Source organism: Octodon degus, unplaced genomic scaffold (assembly GCF_000260255.1).
Source record: "Octodon degus isolate 3935 unplaced genomic scaffold, OctDeg1.0 scaffold00090, whole genome shotgun sequence".
In the NCBI taxonomy this organism is placed as follows: Eukaryota; Metazoa; Chordata; class Mammalia; order Rodentia; family Octodontidae; genus Octodon; species Octodon degus.
The window spans coordinates 6,991,061-7,012,131 of record NW_004524666.1 but is presented as its reverse complement, the minus strand read 5'-3'; the positions used below and the strand labels follow the sequence as shown (position 1 = coordinate 7,012,131).

General features: G+C 46.5%; 1 protein-coding gene across 2 annotated transcripts in view; it reads left to right on the top strand.

Moving 5' to 3' along the window:
* The window catches only part of Scml4 (Scm polycomb group protein like 4), a 101,873-nt gene extending 81,002 nt beyond the window's left edge, over nucleotides 1-20,871 (top strand). Inside the window, exons 6-8 of one of the 2 annotated variants that reach the window (XM_004637471.2) lie at nucleotides 7,387-7,677; nucleotides 18,016-18,161; nucleotides 20,335-20,871. In XM_004637471.2, coding sequence (XP_004637528.1) covers nucleotides 7,387-7,677; nucleotides 18,016-18,161; nucleotides 20,335-20,460 — 563 coding nt within the window. In that variant the 3' untranslated portion in view covers nucleotides 20,461-20,871. The remainder of the gene's footprint in view (nucleotides 1-7,386; nucleotides 7,678-18,015; nucleotides 18,162-20,334) is intronic. The other variant, XM_023722345.1, reaches the window with a different exon arrangement.
* The last annotated feature ends 200 nt before the right edge of the window (nucleotides 20,872-21,071 follow it).

The following is a 21,071-nucleotide window of genomic DNA, read 5'->3' as shown; positions in this document are numbered from 1 at the left end:
CACACTTTTGAAGTCTCTGGGACTGAGTCACCCCACCAGCTACCTCTGATCTCCATGGTGGGAAGAAAGAGTCTACACACTCCAGACTCAATTCTGGGGTTCTGTTCTCCCAGCAAGGAGACTTGGCCCTGGTTCTCCTTTATTCAAATGGATGTCCCCTGTGGCTCAAGTGGGCTTGAATTGTTCTGTTCCTTTGCTTCCCAAATGGACAGGCTTTCTGTACAGCAGCTGAGGAAATTGTAGTCCCCAGACAGATTAAAAGTGATGAAAAAAGAAACCTCAGCCTGTCCTTCCTGAAAGTTTCTAAGACACCAGACCCAGAAAATGTAGCAGATTTCAGTGCATGCGCCATTTGTATGTTTGTCTCTCAGTTTGAGCATGCTGTTGTGATTGTGCAAAAACAGATTATACTCCTTCCCTGTCCCTGTCTCTTTCTTTTTGGAGGGCAGATTTAATAATTTATAACTGCATCATTAGTCTCTTGGGTAGATGCAGGGGTTGTAGAAATGCCTAAAAGCCTCTCGTCTAGCCTGCTTTGTGTAGCTGACATTTTCATCCCAGATACAGGTTGGGATGAATCCTCTCCTGGGTGAGAGGATTTCAGATGAGAAGGGATTTTGTAGAGCTCCAAAGGAAGTGACCTGCCAGCTCTGTTGTTTGCGGGGTGTGTGTGTGGCAGCTCTGTCCTCTGAGGACACTTGTTCAGAATGATTCTAGGTCTACTGGCCCCATCTGGTGTTCATTCTCCATTCAGCCATAAAACTGCCTGGAGAGTGTGGTTCTCTCTCTAAATACAGGTTTGCTCCTTTGTCTTGACCAGCTTTGTTATTTATTTATTTATTTATTTATTTAACTATCTATCTATTTTGTGTAGGGTCTCACTATGCAGCTTGGACTCATAGTGATCCTCCTGTTTTCAGCCTCCCCAGCACCAGGATTACAGGTGTGCACCAACATGCCTGGACTTGGTGGCCAGCTCAGGGCACCCAGGGGCAGGGCTGGCTTGTACTGTGGTGCCAGGGATTGAACTGCAGTCCCTGCACTTGCCTAAGCAGGCACTTAGTCTATTGAGCTACCTCACCAGCCCTTGTCTTGACCAACTTTAAATAGTGAATTTGTATCATAAATATGTCACTGTTAAGTTCTTAAGCTACTCCAAGTTCTATATATCTGTAATTTATCTATCTGTATGTGGGATGATTTAATGATTTTCAATAGCATAGAGAATACGAATCCAGCAGAGGTCTGTCTGCCTGCCTGCTTCTGTCTGTCTGCCTGCCTGCTTCTGTCTGTCTGTCTGCCTGCTTCTGTCTGTCTGTCTGTCTCTCTCTCTCTCTCTGTAGCAGAATGGACCCCAGACCTACCACATAGCAGTCAAGCATTCTACCACTAAGCTACACCCAGCAGTCATCTTTTAAATTAAAGTAAGAGGGATTGAAGTTTAAATGTAAAGAAGAATTTTCAGGCAATGTGATTTGTAGCATGGTGTGCAGGTGGTGGTGGGGATTGTAAAGCTCCTTTGGGGAAGCTTTTAAATAAGAGACTCGGTTATCAGCCTTAGGTTCCTCTGTCGATAGGGCCCTGCCTAAAGAGAAAATTTGGATCCAGCCCAAAACATTGTAGATATCAATGTGCCAACTTCCTAAGTTTCATTATGTCTGAGTAACTTCTATAGAACTGTTTACTCAAGATATGTCTTTCAACTGATTCATTTCTTTTAACTTAAGCCTTCAGTGAGTTTAGGCAATGATACTGTATCAGTGAAGTTGCTTTCTGATGTGCAAATTACATTGCATTGATATACATTAAAATATATGAGTATAAAACATAACATTTACCTATTGTTATAGGTGGAATTATGTATACTGAAATCCTAATCCCTAGTACCTGTGAATGGAAATTACGTCTTTGCAGATGCAAGCAGGTTAAAATGAAATCAAACTGGCCTCCTCCAATGAGTGATGTTTTTTGTAAAAAGAAAATGTGAGCACAGGCTTGACACAAAGGGAGAACACTAGCAGGGGACAGTGCCTGGACTGTGGAAGACCATGGAAGCCAGGCAGAGGCAAGGCGGTCTCCTCCCCTTAGAGCCCCAGGAGGGAGCGTGGCCCACTGCCACCCTGATTACAGACTGTGGGCTTCAAAACTACGGGAGGGCGCATTTCTGCCGTTTTGCTAGGAACTGAATACACCCATGTTCTACTTAAAGTTGTGCCCTGTCCCACACAGGGCTTATTTAACAGCTGAGGAGATGCCAGGCCAAGTACCTCGAGGGTCCTCAGTCCTGCAGTGCAGGGATGCTCCACCATGGCCCCAGCCATTTTCACATTCAGCTCTGATCTAAGTATCAGCTCTCCTATTTATAAATGTGAGGAAACTGCCATTTAAATCAGGTTTGAACAGATCCATCGCCTTAATTCTGCAAGCCGCCACAGTCTCTGTGGCTGAACAGGCTGTTCATTTCCACCCCCTGCCCTCCAAAGCCACTTGGCGGAGCCTGTCTAGGGCTTCACACTTTGTCTCCATGGTTGTTCACTTGGGCAGGCTTGGAATCACGGGTACATCCTTTGATAAGCAGAGGTTATTGCTTGATGATCTCTGAAGTCAATTTTAGCTTCTGATTAATTCATTTGGATTATAGCCTAGAGGCTGGCTTTTATTACCTGTGTTCTCAGCTGCAGTCATCAGCAGTTTCCACACCAATAAGCACGTGTTTCTGTGGTCCCTGTTCCCATGCTGCACCACGGCAGAATGGCCCCCCTCTGCATCTGTATTTTCCGAATGGAGCCCAGGCTGTGGAATAGTCTGCATTCTCTACCTTGGATCATCAGAATTATGTAGGCATATTTGCTTTAGATTTAAAATATTTAGTAAGTAGAATAAGCACTCTCATTAAGTTTTTTTTTTTTTTTTGTGGTTATCACAATTCTACATGATGAATTTCTACGTTGGCCCTTTACAACATGAATTTTAATGCATCTTCCGTGTGCCGGCAGCCTTACTGCTAATGCTGGTCCAAATATTTATTCAATAAATATTTCTCAAGTCCCGCCTCTATTCAAGCGCTCTGGAGGGTACAACTGTAGCTTTCTCACATATATAGCATCAAAGCACCTGCCATTTGGAACACAAAAAAGATTGGTATCACAGCTTATGAGAATGTCCCAGGTATGGGGCCTCCAGATGCCTTCCTGCTTACCAGCTCTAGACGGGGCCTGGGGTGTTGTAGGCGCCTCAAAATATGAGTGTTTCTTCCTATCTCTCCATTCGGAAGGAGCCCATACATTGCTCCATAGCCAGCGTCTTTATATAAATCTCTGCCAGATGACTTCTGACCCAAAGGGGAGAGGTGCACCGGGGCAGCCTCCCAGGCTCCTGCACACACCCTGCAGCAGTTCATTAGCCATCCAGAGGCAGTGAGGGCATGCATGCCCTTAGGTTGTTCGTCTTACCATGGCCCCGTGACTGAGGCAGCGTTGTCAAACTTGACAGCACAGAACTCTTGGAAATGTTCATGGCTTCCAATGCAAAACACTAGGCTTCTGCTGGTGTCTTTTTTAAAAGCAGCTTTTTGAGATATAATTTACAGACTATACATTTCACTCACTTAGAGATACCATTCAGGGGCATTCACCACATTCATAGGGATATACAGTCATGAACCCAGTCAACTGTGGAATATTTTTATCACTTTAAAAACCATGTCTCAGGGCCAGCCAAATAGCTCAGTGGATTAAAGCATCTGCAAGCAGGTGCAGGGGCCAGGGGTTCTATCCCCAGGCCTGCCTTGCCGGCCCTGCCCCTGGGGCCCACTGAGACAGCAATTGATACTGGGCGTGGTGGTACAGGTCTGTAATCCCAGCTCTTGGGAGGTTGTAAATAGGCAGATCACTACAAGACTGATCTAGGGGCCAGGGAGATGGCTCAGTGGAATAAGCACTTCCCTGGCAAGTGCAAGGGCCTGAGTTCAATGCCTGGTTCCACAAAAAAAAAAAAAAAAAAGACTGATCTAGTGTGTAGTGAATACTCTGTAGACCTTACCCTAAATACAAGAAAAAAACAAAACAAAACAAAACACCTCTAATGCCAAATACTTAAGATTATTTTAAAATATTTTGTTCATATTCTTGTTTTATAATTAAAATATACATTCAGTGTGAAAAAAAATCTCCTTTGGCTCTCTGCCCTACATCCCTGGCAAGCCCTAAGCAACCACTGATTTCCATTTTGTCTCTAAATATTTGCCTATCCTGAAAATTTCATATAAATGGAATCATCTAATATATGACCCTTTGTGATTGGCTTCTATTACTTGCCATGGTATTTCAAGGGACAGTCACTCGGTAGCATGCATGGGTCAACACTTCGTTCCTTTTTAGGCTCAGATATTCTATTGTGTAAATGTATACCACATTTTGAAAAAAATCAGTTTATCAGTTGATTACCATTTAAGCTTCTTCCATTTGATTACTATGAATAATGCTGTTGCAAACATTCATATACAAGTTTTTGTATAGACATATGTTTTCTTTTTAATAGACTCAGGAGTGTCATTGCCGGTCCCTTGGTATTCCTGTCTTAACAGTTTTAAGAAGGGTTAGACACTTTTCCAAAGTGGCTGCACCATTTTATATTCCCACTAGTAGTATATGAGAATTCTTATTCTTCTACATCATCATCAATAGTTATTATCTGACTTTTCATGATAACCATCCTAGTCGGTGTGAAGCAGTGCCCTTGTGTATGTATATATATGGTTTCTATCCAAGTCCTTTGTCCAATTTTATATGAGTTTTAATTGTTGAGTTGTAATGCTATTTAATATACTCTAGATGGAAGCCCTATATCAGGTATATGATTTTGTAAATATTTCCTTCCCATTGTGAATTGTCCTCTCCCTTTCTTGATGGTATTCTTTGAAGCACAGAAGTTGTTAATTTTTTTGTTTGTTTGTTTGTTTTGCAGAACTGGGGATTGAACTCAGGCCCTTGTGCTTGCTAGGCAAGCACTTCTTCTACTGAGCCATCTCCCCAGCCCAGAAGTTGTTAATTTTGATGAAGTCCAATTTATCTGGTTTTCTTTGCTTGCTCATGTTTCTGGTATCAAATCTAAGAAAGCCTGGCCACATTGAAGGTCATAAAGATTTACCCACTATCTTTTCTTCTAAGTATTTATGGGTTTTGAGCTTATATTTAGGTTTTTAATAATTTTTTTAATTTTATTTATTTATGTGTGTGTGTGTGTGGGTGGGTGTGTGTGTGTGTGTGGCCAGCTCAGCCCACCAGGGGGCGCGGCTGGCTGGCTTGTGGTGCCGGGGGATTGAACCACAGTCCCTGCGCTTTGCTAAGCTTGTTCTAAGTAGGTGCCCCAGACCACTGAGCCATCTCACCAGCCCCTAGGTTTTTAATAATTTTGATTTGATTTTTATGTGTGACAGAAGTAAACATTTACCTTCATTCTTCACATGTATATTCAATTGTCCCAGAATCTTTTTCCTCGTCTCCTTCCCTACTTTTTTATGATACTGGGGCTTGAACACCGGGGCTTCACACTGAGCTATACCTGCAGCTATATAGCTATACCTATACCTTTTTTAAAATGTTGAGCTAGTATCTTTCTAAGTTGCTAAACTGCCCAGGTGGGACTTGAGCTTTTAATCCTCCTTAGGCCTAGCAGAGTCCTGGAATTACCTGTGTGTGCACCTTCCCAGCTGTCCTGGTACCATTGAAAAGACTGACTTTTCCCCCACTGAATAGTTTTGGAGCCCTTACTGAAAATCAGTTGAATAGAAAAACACATGGGTTTATTTCTAGACTCTCAATTCTACTCCACAGACTTATATGCCTATTGTTATGCCCATTACATCTATGTTTTCATTACTGTTGCTTTGTTGTAATTTTGAAACCCAGAAGTGGGAATACTCTGGTTCTTTGTCATGATTGTTTTAGCTCTTCTATGTCCTTTGTAATTTCATATGACTTCTAGAATCAGCTTGTTAATTTCTTCAAACAGATCAGCTAAGATTCTGACAGTTTATTTTTAATTTGTAGAACAGTTTGGATATATTGCCATCTTAATAAGTCTTCCAGTTCATGAACACATTTCTTTTTCCATTTTGCTATATGTCTTGCTTTTCTCATTGCTCAGAGAAAATATCCAACACCCAAAGTTAAAGGAGGAAAGGTTTATTTAGCTCGCACTTGGTAGAGGTTTCAGTCTGTGGTCGGCTGGCTCCCAGGCAGGGTGGCCTGGCACAGGGGCAACAGTTCATGGCAACAGAAGGCAGCAAAAGCAACAGCAGAATCTTAGCAGCATCAAAATAGGGCAGTGCCAACCCAATCAGTGCGCTGATCCAGCAGTCACCCACCCTTAATCCCAGCATTAATCCCACTGTGAATCAAACACACACTCTGGATTCAGCCTCCTCCAAAGAAAGGTCCATCTAAAACCACATGAGACTTTGGGGAGATAGCTAGACCCAAACCATAACACTCTGCTTTTTAAAACCTTTATCAACAGTGTTTTATAGTTTTTCAGTGTATACGTTTGAATTTCTTTCAAGTACTTTATTCTTTTTAATTGCTATTATAAGTAGAATTTTCATTTTCAGATTATTCCATGAAAGTATGTAGAAATACAATTGACTGTTTTTCATATTGATTGTTACCCAGCAACTTTCTGAATGAATTCATTAGTTCCAGTGGTGGATCCCTTAGAATTTTGGTCATATAAGAGATCTTTTTTTCTCTTACCTAATTGTTTCCTCTTGTTTCTGATCTTAGCGTACAGCATCCAATCTTTCACCATTAACTATGATGTTAGCTAGAAGAGTTTGTAGTTAAGAAAGTACCTTTCTATTCCTGGCATGTTGAGTGATTTTATCATGAAAAAGTATAGGATTTTGTTAAATGTTTTCTCCATCTCATATAGTCTTTTATTTTTATTCTGTCAATATAGTGTGTTACATTAATTTATTTTTAGATATTAAACTAATTTTGCATTTCTGGGCCAGAAGAGGGAAGTAGTGGTGTTAGAAAGGAAGTAAAAGGTAGAGAGTCTGGGACAAGCCCTCAGACTCCTGCAGGGCCACCAGGGGAGGAGAAATGTTTGTTTGGATTTCATTTCCCAGTCACCAGTAGCCAAGATAATGACGTTTTCTTCTAAACGTGGAAGGACGTATCTCCTAGTTCCTACTAAAATATGCTTTAACTGGGGAGGCAGCTGTCTCCGCCTGCTGACAGGGTGCCATTTGTAATGATGCAGTGGCCTCCATTTTTGCTCTTTTCTGCCCTCACAGACAGGAGCGCGGGGTTTGCCAGGACGGAGACTCGGGTAGCTCCCGAACCGCTCTCTGATCTCTGCTCTCTGCACTGCCTTCTTGCTTAGCCAAGACAGTCACCATGGAAGAGTGCCTGGGGAGGCCCACAGGCATGAACCGCTACAGCCTGGACCCCTGCTCCACCGCCTTCCACCACAGGGGCTTGTTGCTGCCTTCCTCGCTGCACTGCAAGAAGCTGAGCCCTGGAGACTGCCATCTTGGGGGAGGCCCTGCTGCCGCTGTCACCAGCATTCCTCGCACTGGCCCTGGGCCTTCTGCAGGCTCCTCAGCACCTGGCCTGAGGGCTCCTGCCTCCAGCCCCAAGGGAAACGGGACTTGTCTCGAAGGAAACAGATGTGGTAATGTAACACACGCTTTGGCCTTCCTGTGACTTCTCTGTCCTCACCCTGGGAACACAGCATGTGGAGGAGGGTGTGGCCGCTTGCACAAGGGGCCATTGAGAAGCCAGAGGTTTCCACAGACCCTATCTATTATGGATTCTGATTGTTTTTGAAGGCAATGAATCTCAACTTCGACCATAAACAAAGCAAGCAGTGCATGAAGGTAGTCTGAGCTGTAGGTACATATAAGTAGACTCCAAAATGTGCACTGGCTCAGATGTCACAGAGGGTTTCGTTCAAGAGTCCACACTAGGTGTTCCCCCCTAGTTTCTAGGTATGTCCCAGGTCTCCTGCCCATCGTGAGGCGAGGCCATCCTCCACCATCTCACGCATCTAGTGGATATTATGGAATGGAAGGAGTACAGAAGCCAGCATGGAGAAGGCACACATGCTTCCCTGAAGCCAGGGCACACACCTAGATTCCATTTGCATTTCATTGGCAAGAGCCAGTCACTTTCTCACACTAACCTGTGAGGAAGTCTAGGGGCTGCATCCCTGTGCTGAGGAAAAAGAAGAACCAGACTTTGGGGAAGAACTATCTCTTGTATAGTGAGTGATACTTGCAAGGTACAAGTACACGAACAAAAGCAGAAATCCTAAATGATGCTTTTCAGGGCACTTCTGTCTCACCCACTAAAGAATGTTGTTGGACTGTGGTATAGCGAAGTGCTTGGAGCATCACAGGGATATGATTTACAAAATCATTTTCAGACTTCGGTATTTCGGGGGTCAGGAGGTGGCTCAGTGCAATAAGCGCTTCCCTGGCAAGTGCAAGGGCCTGAGTTCAATCCCCAGTTCCGCTAAAAAAATCAAGAAAAACCTCAGTATTTCATTAATGAATAGAGGCCGTGGAGCAGCCTGGATAACCTCATGGATGTAAGCCAGCTGCCTGGGCAGGGATCCTGGGCCTGCTGTCTTCTGATGGGGTGGTCACTCGCAAGTCTTCACTTCTCTGTGCCTCAGTTTGTCTTCAGTGGAGTTGGAATGATAGGAACGGCAGCACCCACTTCACAGGATTACTGGGAGAGTTATATAAGTCCATACACTTAGTACAAGGCCTAGGCATAGTAAGAGTTCAATGTGTGCTTGTAGACATAGACCCAGCACACACACAGCCCCATCAACTCTGCAGCTTGGAACTGCTGTGAAAAGGAGGCCCAGGATCAAGGCTTCCGGGAGTCTTCTTGCCCCTCTGTAGCTGCCTACTAGGGTGGTGGTATCTTTTTAAACAAGTCGCATTTCTCTTTTGGCCATGGTACCCCTCCCATGAGCCACTCTCAAGAGCTTTTTGTATAGTGCAAGATGCTCCACACATTCCTGTCAGAGCCTCATCCATGCGAGATGAGCACAGCCCGACAGGCCCTGTTGGCCAGGTTGGAGAGGGGAGCAGGCCAGTGCAGTACAGGCGGTTCTGAGGGGCAGTGTGGATGCCCTCTACAGGGGCTCTGCCATGCACACCACTCCCCAGCATTGTCACCCAGGGCCACTGATTGGGCAGGAGACTTAAGTGAACAGAGCCCCGTTTTCCAAATGAAAGAAAAACATGATTTCATTTGATTCCAAGGAGAAGAAAGGGATCAGACCTGACCGGCACCAATGTCTTCAAAAGGAGCAGCATTTACTTGGTAGGTTTGTCCCAAGGTAGCATAAAATCTGGCATTAGGAAGAGGTCGATACCATTCACTGTCTTCGTGGCCTCCCAGTGTCTCAAGTTGTCAAAACCCTCCTCCTGGCGTCCCACTGCCTTTTAGATGTCCCTTTCTCTCACCCCCTTCTCAATTCAGTTCCAATTTTTCTCAGGGCAGTGATCACAGGACACTGCACTGATTGAGTGCAGTCCTAATTCTCAAGGTATTGCCACTTCTTACAAAGGAAGTGTTCATTCTGTGTCTCACATGCGGCTGACATCCCAGGCCCTACATCATGAGTGCAGGATTCTGAGCCATAGGAGGGAGGCAGGATTTGGCTGGAGTGTCATCTGCCCCACCTGTGTCTGCCTATGACACTTTGTTAGAGATTCCAGGTTCCTTCAAAGGGCCTCAAAGCAGTTCCCTGCCTCCAGCCCTTCCATGCCTCCTCTATCCTGCCTGGGCTTCCCCTTCACCCACTGCAGCTCTTTGTTCTCCTGAAATGCAACCTCACTGAGTAATCTTGCCAGACAGCTGCTGGAGGGTACCCCGGACACTTCCTCAGGACTTGGATCTAGAAAGCCCTGTCCGTGGGAGCCCAGTCACACCCACGAGAGCCCCTGAGCCCAGGACTTTGCCCTCAGGGTCCTGGGTGAGATCAGAGAACCAGCACACCATCACCTGCTGCTTTCTGCTGCAAGCAACCCAATAACTCTATCCTGAATGCCCATTGTCTTCTTTGCAACTTAGAAAAATTGAAAAGAACCTTACCTAAAACCGTGAACATTTGAGCTGTTCACAGCGTCAGGAGCCCCCTGCAGCTGTGAAATGTTGGAAACCACAGAGCTCCTCTTGGCATAAACGTGCTGTAGGATACAAGGGTTGAAGTGAGCCTTTGTGATGCATTGGAAGAAAGTCAAATTATTTGTTCTTTGTGAGGACATGAACTGTTCCATGCTCCTCAGAATGCTGAATGAAACTGCGGCTACCAGAAGGAGCCCCTCAGCCTTGCACTGTCTCAGGAGCAAGATGGGAAGTGAGTGGAAAGAAAAGGGGACAGAAGTCTCGCAAGCATAGCTCTGGAAGAGCTTTCCCCTTCCACTTATCCTTGAGTGGCCAGAGTTTAGTCACATGGCCACTAGACGGAGGGAAGCTGGGGAATGTGATTTCAATTTCAGGCAACCTGGATTTAAATAAAAAGCAGAGATTCTGTCTAGTTACTGTTTACTCATTGCTGGGACAAATACCCAACACTCAAAATGAAGAAAGGAAAGGTTTATTTAGCTCACAGTTACTGGAGGGTTCAGTCCATATTCCACTGGCTCCAGGGCAAACGACAGCAGTTCACACGGCAGAAAACAACGAAGAGCAGAGAGGAGCAGCAGCTGCGGCGGTGTCCATCAAGCCTCTCTCTTCCTTTTGTGCTGACTATGAAGACCAGAAAGTGTAGCTCCTCCAAAGTGGTGCGGCTGTGAAGCTCAAGCTCCTTGGAAGACTGGGACTGCTCGATGGAAGTGGGGCAGGGCAGCAGGAAGCCTTCCTCAATTCCTGGGCCCTTCCCACCTGCAGGGCTAGGTCCCCAGGCTGAGAACTGCAGGAGCTGAGTCAGCCAAGTTGACACAAAGTATCAACTAACACAGATTCTATTACAAAGGAAGATACTGTATGCCTGCAGGCAGTCTCAGCAATAGCCCTGTTTAGAAGAAATACTTCCTCCCTTTCTTTTTCTATCGCTCAACCCCTTGTTCCCTCATCTCTCCCACCCATGCTAGGGCTCAGATTCCCCAACTTGGACAACTCATTCATTCATATTTGAACTACCATGACCTAGGCAAAGGAGGCTTGCTTGGAGGCCTGCGTTAAATTGCTTTTATTGAGAACCTACTGCTGAACACTCTTCATATATTATTCATTATTTGTTTAAAGTTAGTGTATTTGTGGGGCCAGGGAGATGGCTCAGTAGAATAAGCACTTGCTTGGCAAGTGCAAGGGCCTGAGTTCAATCCCTGGTTCTGCCAAAAATAAAAAGATAAAGTTAATGCATTTGTAATTTACAATAAGAAATTGGCTATATTACATTCAAAGTACAGATAAAGAAAGTGAGGATCCGGAGGGTGAGCCAAGATTTGACTTCAACCTACTCTAAAGCCTCTGTCTTTCAAAACCACCCCAGGGACCTTCCTCCTGTGTGTGAAGGGTTTCCAGAGCCCCACCCCAGCCCCACCTTAGTTTCTAGTGAAGGGAGAAGAATGGATGAGAGCAGACAGGATCCCAGGCTCCCTGAACCGCTCTTAACAGGGCCTCTTCATCTTTGCAGCGTGTGGTTCTGTGTGTGCTTTGCTTGAACAAAATTTGCACAGCTAAAAATTAATTTGAGAACCAAGGGGATGTGCTATTTTGAATTGAGTGGCAATGTACTAAAACAGCCCCTCCAGCCTGTTTCCCACCCACCTGCCTGCCTGCTGCCCTACTGCGGGTCCTCCGGCCTGTGCAGTATTGCTCTGAACATCCTAAGTGGAATCAGTTGGTACCAAGAAACATGCCTCTTTTAGGGGATTTGACCCAAGCCACACATGCTGGAAGAAGCCTGGAAATAGATTTTCTCCTGGGGGTGCCAATCAAAATGGCTTAAAACTACAGAAACCAGAAGACGGCATGAAGCTTCAGGCAGGAACATTGGTATTGACAACGTGATGGATTTCTCAGCCACCTTCTCCCTCCCATGGAATGCGTACCCTGGGCTCCCACTGTCTTGATAGATCTCCCTGTCTCCCTGCCAGTGGGCTCTGCAGGGCTGTGCTCACGAGGTGCATCTCCTTGGTGTTTGCTGAGACTCCAGTGATGTTTGAGGGCTCTTCCCTGGCTCTCACTGAAGAAAGACACAATCAGTAGGAGCTATAACAAGGCTTCAGATGGCAAGAGCTTCCTGAGAATTGCACCGAACAGAACATGCTACAGAATTCCCAACCACAACTCAGCTCAGGATTCAGAATCCAGAAACAAAATAAATCTGACATCATAACCCAAATGCTTCCTGTGGCTTAGATTTTGCTTCAGTGAGGTATGGCACTGGGCGAGGGCTGGAAAAAGAATACGGACAGTGCTCCCAGGCTAGGGGGAGGCATGGGCATGGCTTTTTCATTCTAGGGAGAGAAGAGTTAGTGGAGGACAGTGCGGAAAATCAAGCTGGAAGATGTGTGATGCGTGTCTGGCAGATCAAAGTCTAGTCTGTCATAACCATAAGCTAGATATTTCTGAGCAGGGGAGTAAGCTGATGGTGTGTGATGTAGGAATATAGACCTACTGCCATTTGTGTAATAGGGCACGAGAGAAAGAAAGCAGCGAACGTGGTTCGCTCCAACTGTTCAGCATTATTGTGCTGTCACACGGAATCCTCTCAGCAGCCCAGCGTGGTAGGTGGTTGTACAGCTGAGGTGCCTGACTCCAAGGGGCTGTGATGTCCAGTCTGCAGATGCGTCCTGAGCACAGCAGCCCAGAGGCTTCTCTTCCCAGGTCTCAGGACAGAGCTGTGTACTGGGCAGACATGGGCACTGTTCTCAAAAGTGCGTACAGAGTATGGACAGATGCTAGCAGATGGTTACACACATTTCATCAAAGTTAGAATTCTTACTGGAAAGGGGAAGTACAGTGGCCATGAGTATCTGAAGGGGAGGTCTTGCTTAGGGACAGTGGTGCTGGCTGGAAGGGCAGAAGGAGCAGGCTGGGGAGCCGAAAGGGGACCAAGACTGGCTGGAGGCTCTGGCAGAGTTTGTGCTGCTTATAGGAGGTCACAGTGTCTGCTGGTGGCCCAGTGTGATGTGACTTCAAGTCCGTGGTCCACCTTGGCTCTAGCAGCATCTATGCTGACACTGACTCAAAAACCCTTTGTGAAAACCTAAGCAATGGCCAGGCTGTCTTCTCTCTCCTGTCTTTCTTGAGAACCTAATACCATCCTGGAAATGTTAGAGTAGAAATAGTGAAAACAATGCTATTTTAAACCACCTGATTTTGCCCATATTGTGGGTTAGCCTGGTGGCCTCATTTCCAGGAAAGGTGCATTATATAGGCACCAGGTCACTTAGAGATGCTGGTCACACACAGATCTGCTCTCCCTCCCTTTGCTCTCACCTCGCATCCCCTTCTGGGAGATGACCGCAGCCTGAGGGGGCTGAGGGGCCCCTGTGAGGGATGGGGAGCTTCTCTTGATCATGTTGCCAGCCTCCAACGCTGAGTCACATACTCACTTGATTCATAAGATACATTTAAGGAGCAACAAATGACAGGCCCAAAGGATAGAAGAAGAAACCGAGGCCCATTGTGAATGTTGGAGCCAGGAAATGACTAGAAGACCAGTGGTGTTACCCATGGATGCACTAGGAAAGGAGAAGTGTGATAACCATGAGTGTCTGAGGGGGATGTCTTACCTAGGGACAGTGGCACTGGCTGGAAGGGCAGCAAGAGCAGACTGGGGAGCCGAAAGGGGACCAAGCCTGGCTGGAGGCTCTGGCAGTTTGTGCTGCTGTTACCTGAAAAGGTAACTTCCTTTGCACCAGCAGCCCATGGTGAGAATGGCCCTAGGTGGGAGGGGCCACAGGGATCCTGCTCGTGCCCCTCCTGCACCTTGGAGAAGCCCAGGGACGGTCCCGTAGCCAGGTGACCCATCCTTATTTCACTCTCCCCCATGACACCATCGTTAGGTAAAATCTCCCCTGAATTATGAATGAGCAAAAGGCAATTATGCATATTCTTGTGGGTATGTTTAAGACAGAGAGAGGAAGAGATTCCTCCACATGGTACAAGTACTTGCACTTCGGAAGAGGCTGGGATTGCTTTTGAAACCTGACTCACAGCCATTCTATTTCGGTTAACTATGAGTTCAGCTTTAGAAACAAGATGTAATTATACATTCATTCACCACGGAGTTTTGCTTTGTGCGACACTGTAGCCCTCGGAGCAATGTGACTAAGTACAGGGGTCCCAGCTGGAGAGCACTGCTGCCTCTCCAGGCAAGTGGCAAGTGCTTCGCCCACTGTGTCCAGCAGGCGCAGAAGTGCTCACTGGGCTGCAGCTCGCCATCACGCCGCACATCTGGCTGTGTCAGTCTGGCCCCATCTGTCTTCCTGACACTTCTGCAGCAGCTGAGGGAGGGGTGTTTGTTTTCTTTGTGAGTCCAGACCACTGTAACAAGCTTGCCAACCTGCTGCGGAAAGTTCCATTTTCTTCCCCTTCTAGTGTGAGTTTGTGTGCTTTGGATCAAGAGCAAGTCCCAGTGTGTGAGCTGGGCTTCCTGCTGCTCTCTGTCTCACATGACGAACGGGCCTGCTCAGAAACACTCCTGAGCCCACCAGTGGCTGCTGTTGTTCTGTCCTGAAGAGATGAAAAATGCCCACAACAAGCCCCAGCTTGTAGCCCAGAGCACACGCCTGACTCTGCTCTCTGTTCTCTAGGCCATCACCCAAAGGCTTCCTCCTTAGAGACAAATCGGCCCTCTGCCTGCCTTGATGGCTTTCGCTGATGAGAAAGCATTCTCCTGACCTCGCTCGGAGGGCTCTAGGATCGTGCAAATAACCCTATTAATGCACTGCTTTTTCCCCTTCCTGGCAAATAGGAAAATTAGATTTGACCTCTGTGCACTCTACACTCACTCTAAAGTCATTCTTGGACTGAAGACTTTCTGCCTTTGTAGTCGGAGCATCTATTACCACCCTGATTAAGGTCCATGCCCTGGTGGGCGGACCCCAAGGACAAATGTGATTTCCATGATTCCTCATCCCCATTTTGGGGACAGATGTCTTTAAATGGAGTGAAATCATCTTTAATAAGCATGCATCAGGATTCAGACAGCTCTGGGGAGGGGGCATTAACAGTTTCCCAGCAAAATGCCCTGTGCCAAATCACCTTATATGGTCCCTCAAGGTCCAATAAGGAAAAAGCAATGAAAATCACAGAGTAAATTCAATTCCCAACCAAACCATTACATATTTAGGGCAAACTGGAAAATGCAATGCTGTATTTTTCTTGGCACTAAGGAAGCGCTAGTGCTTCTCAAATAATACATTAAAAAGAGGAATGATTATGCAAGCTGACAATATGCCCATTAGCAGGTGACTGGATAAAGAAAATATGTTGTATATATACACAATGGAGTACTACTCAGCCATAAAGAAGGATAAATTTGAGTCATTTGAAGGGAAATGAATGGGTCTTGGTATCGTAGGATTAAGTTAAATAAGTCAGACACAGAAAGTTAAAAATTTCACAGTTTCTCTTATATAAGAAACCCAAAATATATGCAATTTAAAAAGGAAAATGAAACAGGGAAGCAGATTTATGTGGATGGGAAGGGGGTCTGGGGAAGAAGGAAGAGGAGAGAGTAGGAGGGGAACTTAATACAATTAAACTATGCTCATACACCAGCTCCCTGAGACCAGGGGAAATTTTAGGCATTGCAAACATATCCCAGTAAATGAATATAGGAAAGTAAAAACAAAGAGGAACAGAAGGAGACAGCGGGAAAACCACTGTGCCCTGAGGCTGAAGAATAAACAAGTGGAGGTTTCTCAACTTCTAATTTAGAATTATTTGTAGGGAAGCTGCTTGCTTTTCAGAGCCTTGGCCTTTACCTACCCTTAAAATAGAATTAAAGATTACCCATACAAGGCTTCTGCGTAAATTACCCAAACTGTTTCTGCAAGTCTGTTGATTCATTTCACACCTATTGATGTCACACTTCAAAGATATTTACTCTACTTCAAGCCACAGCAGCACTGTGTAACGTCTGACCTCTGTAACGAGAAGATCACGTTTTACTTTTCACCAAGCACTTCACCCAAGCCCTGGTACAGAAAGGTGCTTAGTAAGTTGTGGGAGAACAGGGAGAATCCTCGGGAAATTAAATTCGAGCTGTGAGGTCGAGAAAAGCCCACAAACAGTTGCTCTACGGAGTGGAGCGTAGAGAGCCTCACAGGAGAAGAACAATAATGGTTTGGGATAAAAGTGGAGAGGCAGGCAACATTCAGACAGCAAGAGAGACAGCAACATTGCTCATGCAGACGGCAGTGTCCCTGGTCTGTACAGTCAGTGGGACTTTCGTGGGAGGCAGGAGAGGTACATGTCTCCTGGCAGAAGCCAAGGGGCCAGCTAAGGGTGAAGAAGAGGGTGGGGAGATGCTGGCCATGGTGAGCAGGCTCAACCAGGTTACACGGGGCAGCACTGCAGGAGGCGGGGAGCCTCCTTCCCTCTGTGTGACACCTGACCTAGGTCAGCCCAAGGGCCTGGCGCATCCTCCCCATTGCAGTCTTCACACCTGCCCCTCAAGTTGGAGATCACTGCCACCTACACCCAATGTGGCATGCTCAGGTTGTCAGCAGGGAGCAGCTCCAGGATCTGTCTCAAGGTCTCTGCCTTTGAAACTCATCTCCCCCTCTGACTAGGAAAGAAAGGTACTACTGAACCCAAAGGCAACACTGATCATGAGGTATGGTACCTAGGCCAGGGGAACCCCGTTGGAGAGTCTGAGAGATGTGCCTGGGAGACCTGGGTCCCAAGGACAGCAAGGGCTGGTGGCAATTGCTTGCTGTGGATGAAGAGAAGAGCTGGGCCAAGAAGACCTATCAGAATCTGTCACTGGTGTTGGTGAGAATTTCAGAGCCAAAATTTAACAGAGATACAAGGGAGGTAATACACACCTAGGGCATCTTCCCCAATGCTGCTGAAGAATTAAATGTGGAGAGCAAAGAACAGGGAGGAGTAGAGGCAGTGGGGGATAGGAAGAAAAGCTGGCTCTCGGGACAGAGGATGAGCTGGATTGGGATGTACACAAGAAGAGGCGAGCGCTGGCTGCTTCCAGGAAACTACTTCCTTACTCTTTCACTTCTCTGTCCTAAACACATTCATCAGCTTCAAGGAAAGTGTCACGCATGCAGCCATTTGCCCAGGAGCAGCTCTGGGCCAGGCACAGGGGTAGCCCCAGGCGGTCCAGGAACTCTCAGGGCAGTGGGGAAGAGCAAGTGCTCTGAAGGCCTCCGTGTGTGCCTGGGCAGTGCATGTGGTGGCGACACACTGTCCTTCCACGTGTTCAGACAGGCATGAAACCCTCCTAGTCAGGCACTCTATGGTGGATGTAGGCAATAAGCCATTCTGCAGAGGCTGAGAGTGAGACCAAAATGCACTGGGCCTTCAGCATCTCGGAATGAAGCCAGGTGAGCAGAAAGGCCCTGACATCACATAAGCCCCCAGCTCCCTGCAGAGCCCTACTCGGATGCTCATTTGGCTTACTTGCCTTGGTCACCAAGTACCAAGAGGCCCAGCCAGTGCCCACTGAGAGAGAACCAAAGGAAGGCAGTTTTGAAAACTCTAACTTGAATCAGAACTTCAGCCCATTGAACGGAAGACCTTTTCAGGTGCTTCCTTCCTTGGGAGAGCAGAAGGCCCTTGCACAGAGATCCCTCCTGCTCCCTGCTCCCTGCTCCCTGCTCCTCATGGGGCAGCCAGTCACAGCCTTCCCAGTCACCGGAGGTCACTGGCCCCAACTTGGACTCCAAGGCACCAAGCCGCTTCCCTGCTCCTGTCCTCCCCAGCCAGAAGTGGCAGGCAGCACAAGGTGGGTGCTGAGGCCACAGGCCCAGGAACTCACCTGCTCCTCCATCTCTTTGCTTGCCCCATCTAGCCTCGAGCCTCCCTGCAGATGGCCAGGACAGCAGGCTGCTGAGAACCAGAAACCCTTCCACTTGGACCGTGGAAGACGTGGTCCGGTTCGTGAAGGACGCTGACCCGCAGGCTCTGGGACCACATGTGGAGCTCTTCAGAAAGCATGTGAGCTTGGGGCCTGGCCAGCTGGAGAGGGGGGTAAGAGGGGCTTCAGGATCCCCAGCTGTGGGGGTTGGGACAGAGCCCTGGGGCACCCTTGAGGGAGACCAAGATGAGGATGACAGATGCAACCACAGGCTTCACAGAGCAGAACACCCACTTGATTTTGTTCGCGAGGAATATTGGTCCCATCTGTTCTCATTTTGGCCTTCATCAGGAGCGCCTGCTTTCCTGTGCATCTATCCATCCATCTGTGCCTCCAATAGTCATTTATAGCACACCTACAATATGCCAGGCAAATGGGGAGAGTGCCCATTCCTCAGCTGCTTCAAGGTTTAAACGAGCAAACGCACATAAAGCATTCAACTTGGTGCCTCGCTTGTAGATAGCCTTCCATTAGCAGGTATTGTTTTAATTACTTATACCAAAGATGGTAAATGAAAACACAAAGGTGAGAATTAATATTTTACCTATGAAGCTTACTCTATTAGTTCCATATTGCTGCTATAATAAGCTACCACAACATCATGGCTTAAAACAATATGAATTTCTTCTCTTACGCTTTGTATGTCAGGAGCCTTACTGGGGTGTCCCTGAACTATGAGCCAGGTGCAGCAGGACTGCATTCCTTCCTGGATATTCTAGGGAGAATCTGCTTCCCTACCTTTACCAGCTCCAAGCCCGTGGTCATTCCTTTGTACTTCCCCTGCCTTCAGCCTTAAAGCCAGTGATATCAAGCACAATCCTTCACAGCGCCTCGCTTTCTGTGGTCCTGTCTTCTGACTTCCTTTACCTTTAAGGGCCCTTCAGCCGTCCCCATAATCTGCATGTAATTTCCCTACTTCAGAGTCAGCTAATTGGCAGCCTGAATCCTACCTACAGCCTTACTTCCCCTTTACCTAACATAATCACACAGAGTTCAGAGATTATGATGTAGATGTCTTAGAGGAAGGGGAAGGAACATTATTCTGCCTGTCACTGTAGCCACCTCCCCACTCCCCATTTTACTTGGTAATGCTGTCATAGAAATCATACTGTCAGATCCAGGGAGGACCTTCTAATTCAACCCTTGCATTTTATTAGGCATGGTTTTAACATTGCCTGACAGTTGGGGGCTGTGTTTAGACAGATCGGCCGGGTAGGAAATGCCAGGAGATGGTAGGAGATGGTGGGGGTCTAGGAGGTAGGGTAAAGAAGGAGCATCAGGAAGAGATCTTGAGAGGGACCCACAGATGAGGCCCCTCCTCTTGTCATTTTATCAAGAATGTGGAAAGTAAATGATATTGAGTAAGTGTTCCATCAGTAGTGGATGGATGTGTGGATGGATGGATGGATGGATGGATGGATGGATGGATGGATGGATGGATGGATGGGTGGATAGACGGATGGATGGACCAATGAATGGATGGACAGATGGATGGATGAACAGATGAACTGATAGATGGACATGGTTGGTGAACCTTGCTCAGTGAGATGAGTCCCTTGTCTCTTCTCCCAACCTGAAAACACCATTTTGTGAGTGAGGAAAGCAACCTGGCTAGGTTCATGAGTCCCACATGCATTCTGGAGGGTTAGGTTAATATTTTTAGAGACAAAGGGAGCAACACCAGGACCTCAAAGGATTGACTCCTTCCTTTAGTATTTCTTTGTACTAAACCCTGAGATGAAACAGGTGCAGCGTGTATACTGCCTAATGTTGTTGACAGTGAGAAACAGAGTGTGATTTGCAGCTCTGCAACTGGCTAAAGATAAGAGAGCCTCCAAGAAAATAAAGAAGAGGTCAGGGTGATGGGTGGAAGTCAGAGCCTAATGCCAACTTCTTGGAGGAGATGGAAAGGCAAGCTCTAGTTTTCAGGGTCTAGTAGATTTCACTTTTCACTCCTTTGGTCCTTGTTTGGGTAACAAATATTATACATGAGATACTTGGAACAGAGGTGGGGTTATGTTTGATTTCTTCTATCAGGAATATGAATGATCCAGTGTATCCTATGACTCCAGAGAGCTGATGGGAAGAGAGACATACAGTATTTGTTTGCTTTAACTTTTTTAAAAAGGAGATCTTGCCCTAAGAACAAAAATTATGCTCTCTTAATAAATTCACTTGCCATGAGCACTATTAGCCTTAGCTACCTTTTGATTGCTCTAACCATTTTCTGAGTTTCTAATCCTGTCTCACCAGGAGATCGATGGGAATGCTCTTTTGCTGCTGAAGAGTGATATGGTCATGAAGTACCTAGGCCTGAAGCTGGGACCTGCGCTGAAGCTCTGCTACCACATCGACAAACTGAAGCAGGCCAAGTTCTAAGATCAACTGACAGAAGCAAAATCCAAGACAACAGAGCTCAAGATTTCTGTCTGCCTTGCCCACACCCAGCTACCGTCATGAAGTAGTCTCTTCTGAAAATGAACACTCACAAAGACTTGGCCTTTGTATAAAACATGTGTATCTTTGCCTTTTTATTCAATGTGGTTCTTTTTGAAAGGCTCTCATGTTTTACTGACCTGCCAAAAAAAAAAATTACCAAAAAATCTGTTACTGTTAACCTTCTTGATTTTTTTGTTGGTTGTTCATAGAATGGGTGCTGTTTGTGTAATGAGGTAGTGGGGGAAGGAGAGTTGTTGCTTAAGGTGAGCCATTGAAGGTTCAAGGGCCCTGAGGAAGATTTTGTCACCTGTGGACGGTACAGAGCTATTAGCCCTCACAGCACCCCTGCCTCAACTCAGACCTGAAGACCTACCAGTACGAGCCTTGCTCGATTCAGCTTGGAAGCTGACCTCTGAGGATGACTGCCTCACCTTCACTATGTGGAAAACTTGAATTTTTATTTTTTGCCTCTGAAAAATAAAAAAAGGAGGGGGGGGGGTTCTTTCCCTAGTTACCTGAAGTACTGTGTTGCACCACTAGAGGGCAGATTG